The 3,024-nt window shown below is 42.9% G+C and overlaps 1 protein-coding gene across 1 annotated transcript; it reads left to right on the top strand.

Moving 5' to 3' along the window:
- Positions 1-1,804: 1,804 nt before the first annotated feature.
- PPTG_04539 (hypothetical protein) lies at positions 1,805-2,817 on the top strand. Its single transcript, XM_008896785.1, has 2 exons — positions 1,805-2,035; positions 2,095-2,817. The coding sequence occupies exons 1-2, from the start codon at positions 1,869-1,871 to the stop codon at positions 2,762-2,764; spliced, it is 837 nt and encodes a 278-aa protein (XP_008895033.1). The 5' UTR covers positions 1,805-1,868; the 3' UTR covers positions 2,765-2,817.
- The last annotated feature ends 207 nt before the right edge of the window (positions 2,818-3,024 follow it).

The raw sequence follows: 3,024 nt of genomic DNA, 5'->3' as shown, positions 1-3,024 counted from the left end.
GGGGGGGGGGGGGGGGGGGGGTTCTTTGGTTTATCAGAGGTGATTTATTTCTCGCGGCACTTCGTTAAATAAACCAGCCGAGGGACGAGCTGCCACCATAGACCATTGTCTACCCTAATCCAGGGATCGAAAAAAATATAAAATATTTCTAGAGCTGTAATGATGGAGAACGAATTATTGGAATCTGCTAATCTCCGTACAATTTGATATTGATCCATAATTGTTATTTTACACTTTTAACACACTTTCGGAATGCCCATAAATACGTAACAAGAGCGAGTAAGCTACTGGAAATGGCCGTTTTACTAAATCGAATCGGCTGGAATCTTTCCAGCGACACGAAGAGCCTGAGGGGGTTTGAAATTTCGAACAGACTTTTAATTTTTAAATTCTATATAAGTTACGTTTGCTGCAAACCATTGCTTATATTTAAATTATCGTGAGGACGGTGGAGCACAAAACCCTACCACAACAAAGCTTTCGGTAGCCAGGTTCGCGCATATACCTTAGTGGTATCAATATTTATATATCGGTAAGGACAATCCAGGATTGGCCATATACCGTTGTGCTATATTGGCGAACATGGCTATGCCAAAAGAGTTGGATTGTCAATCCAATTCTCTGGCATTTAGTGTACTGGCATCCGTATATACCGCTAACGAATCATCCCATCAAATCAACTAGGGTATCATTACTGATGTACTAGTACCTGTGTCGGTTCACTGGGATAACCATCCCACCGCACTTGTTGGGCTTTCCCTTATAGCACTAAAATGCGTTCTAGCAGAATAAATCTCAGAGAATACAAAAAAAAAAATACTTGGAGTACTATGTAGTAGAATGATCATTATTGGTTCCCCAATATACGGAATAACGGGTTACTCTTTTCCTCAAATCCCAGTACGATGTTTATTCTGTGTTCTCTATGGATGGAAATATTTGGCTTCTTACTAAGTAAAAATAATGTAGAATAGAAAGTTGTCTTGTCATCACAGTTACCGTAGCGAGAGATCTCACTAGATACTAGGCCTGTCAGCCAGTTGATCTACAGAGCCTGCTTCCGTTTCGAAACAGAATCAGATCAAAGATCCGGTCTAAAAAACACTCAATTTTGATAATTCGTGCTAGCACTTTTTTCTGGGATGTTTTAGGAAATCAATCGTTTATTGTACCATAAACTCGACACATCCATTGTGTTGAGTCATTCAATGACATGGCGCTATCGATATCATAGATACTCATGTCCTATCGATGGCGATGGACAAACATAATCCTAAATGGAAAGGCTGAAGCAATTTCTCTAACTTTATACTAGGTTTTAGTTGCAAAAAAAAATCGAATTTGAAAAAAAATTCCCAATTTCATGGATACCAGATTCTTTATTTTTGTTACAAGTGCAGCTTTCTCGCAATAAAGTATCGTTTGGCGCTTGCTGATTGTCGCTTTGTTTTTGACTCGACGCCCGGACAATCTCTCCCAGCAACCCTAGCTTTCCCGTATCAAGCTCACAAATGCCCCGTGGCTGCAAAACACTTGTGTTGTCGAGTAAGAGTTGCCCTTCGTCCTGACTCGCAGCTTACAGGCCCGCGAGGGGATACTGTGAACGCGAAGAAAATAAGAAGATCGAATGGTCTACAATGTAGATGAATAACTCATCCACACAATACTACAGTAATGGTATGTGCATAAAATTTTGCAGCTAAACCAACGATAAGGTGGACACTCCGTTTTAATTGATTTATGCCTTATAACGATTCTTAGCATGACATAGAATGGGTTTTCATAGTACACTCATCGCTGATCACGCTCATTTATATCCGTGGGATCGAAAGAATGCCCTTCACAATTGATTCCGATCCACTGAAGTCATGACGGACAGTGCTTTGCTCACTACTCTGCGCGTCTTAACATTCGTGACAGCTCTGGCCGTGGGGCTCAGCCCGTACCCGGAAATTCGTCGGGTTCACAAGCTGCAGGACGCCAGAGACGTATCCATTTTCCCAGTCGTCACGCTATTTGGCAACTCCTACTTATGGTACAACTAAGATAACCTAAAATACTATCGAAAACTAACACGCTATACCCTTCTGCCAGGACGATCTACTCGTACTTGATCGGTAACTTCTTCCCTCTGTTTTCGGTGTGTGCCTTCCAAACCGTCTCAGCCATCGTATTCGGCATCGTCTACTGGTGGTGGTGCACCTCGCGGCGGAGATTCTACGTGTTGTGGGGGGCTTTTGTCGCTGGTATGATACTCACCTCGATCTATGCCGCCATCGCCATGGCAGGTGTCACACATCAATCCACCCATCAGGTCGAGAAGATACTCGGATACATGTGCGTGGTAATGAATCTGTGTCTAAAGGTGGCTCCTCTGGAGACACTAAAGTGCATAATTCGCACCAAGAACGCGTCGTCAATGCCTGTTACGATGTCGATTGTCGCCTTCATCAACGGTCTGCTTTGGGTGTGGACCAGTGCGCTCGAAAACGATATGTATGTGCTAACAACTAACGCAGTGGGAGCGGCGCTGGGTGGAGTTCAAATTGTCGTCTTCATCATCTACCGGCCAGGGAGGAGCAGCGACGCAGATCTCAGTCCAACGATTGAATACGTCGACAATAAGCATCGACGTCCTCAAATCGAGCAAACCATCTTGTACGATCTGGAGACAGCGTCATGTTGCGACAAGGACGACCGGGTCATGGGTGCTCCGTTCGCTGAAGCACAATCGCCACTACATAAAAAACAGATACAACAATAGTTTCATGCAATAAAAGTGTTATTGTGAAAATAAAATCGTATCGCAGCGCTATACTGGCGGAGCTATGGGCTTTCGCTTCAAGGGTCTAAACATTTTTTCAGAAACTGAAAACTAGTAGTTTATTGCCGGCCCTAGACGTGCATGTACCTTTTAAAATAGGTAATATTTTGATAATCTGAAAAAATAAATGTTTTGTGGGACGTCCAACCATTTTTTTTAACTGTAAAAATAGTTCAAGAGAATAAACCTGAAAAAGGGGT

Source organism: Phytophthora parasitica (assembly GCF_000247585.1).
Source record: "Phytophthora parasitica INRA-310 unplaced genomic scaffold supercont2.5, whole genome shotgun sequence".
NCBI classification, from domain to species: domain Eukaryota; phylum Oomycota; class Peronosporomycetes; order Peronosporales; family Peronosporaceae; genus Phytophthora; species Phytophthora nicotianae.
This window is presented reverse-complemented; position numbering and strand designations above follow the sequence as displayed.

Bases quoted from the DNA above. Each gene is read 5' to 3' on its own strand.
- PPTG_04539 (XM_008896785.1), top strand. From the start codon at position 1,869: ATGACGGACAGTGCTTTGCTCACTACTCTGCGCGTCTTAACATTCGTG. The intron at 2,036-2,094 runs GTACAACTAAGA...CCCTTCTGCCAG, and splicing joins TTTGGCAACTCCTACTTATG to GACGATCTACTCGTACTTGA.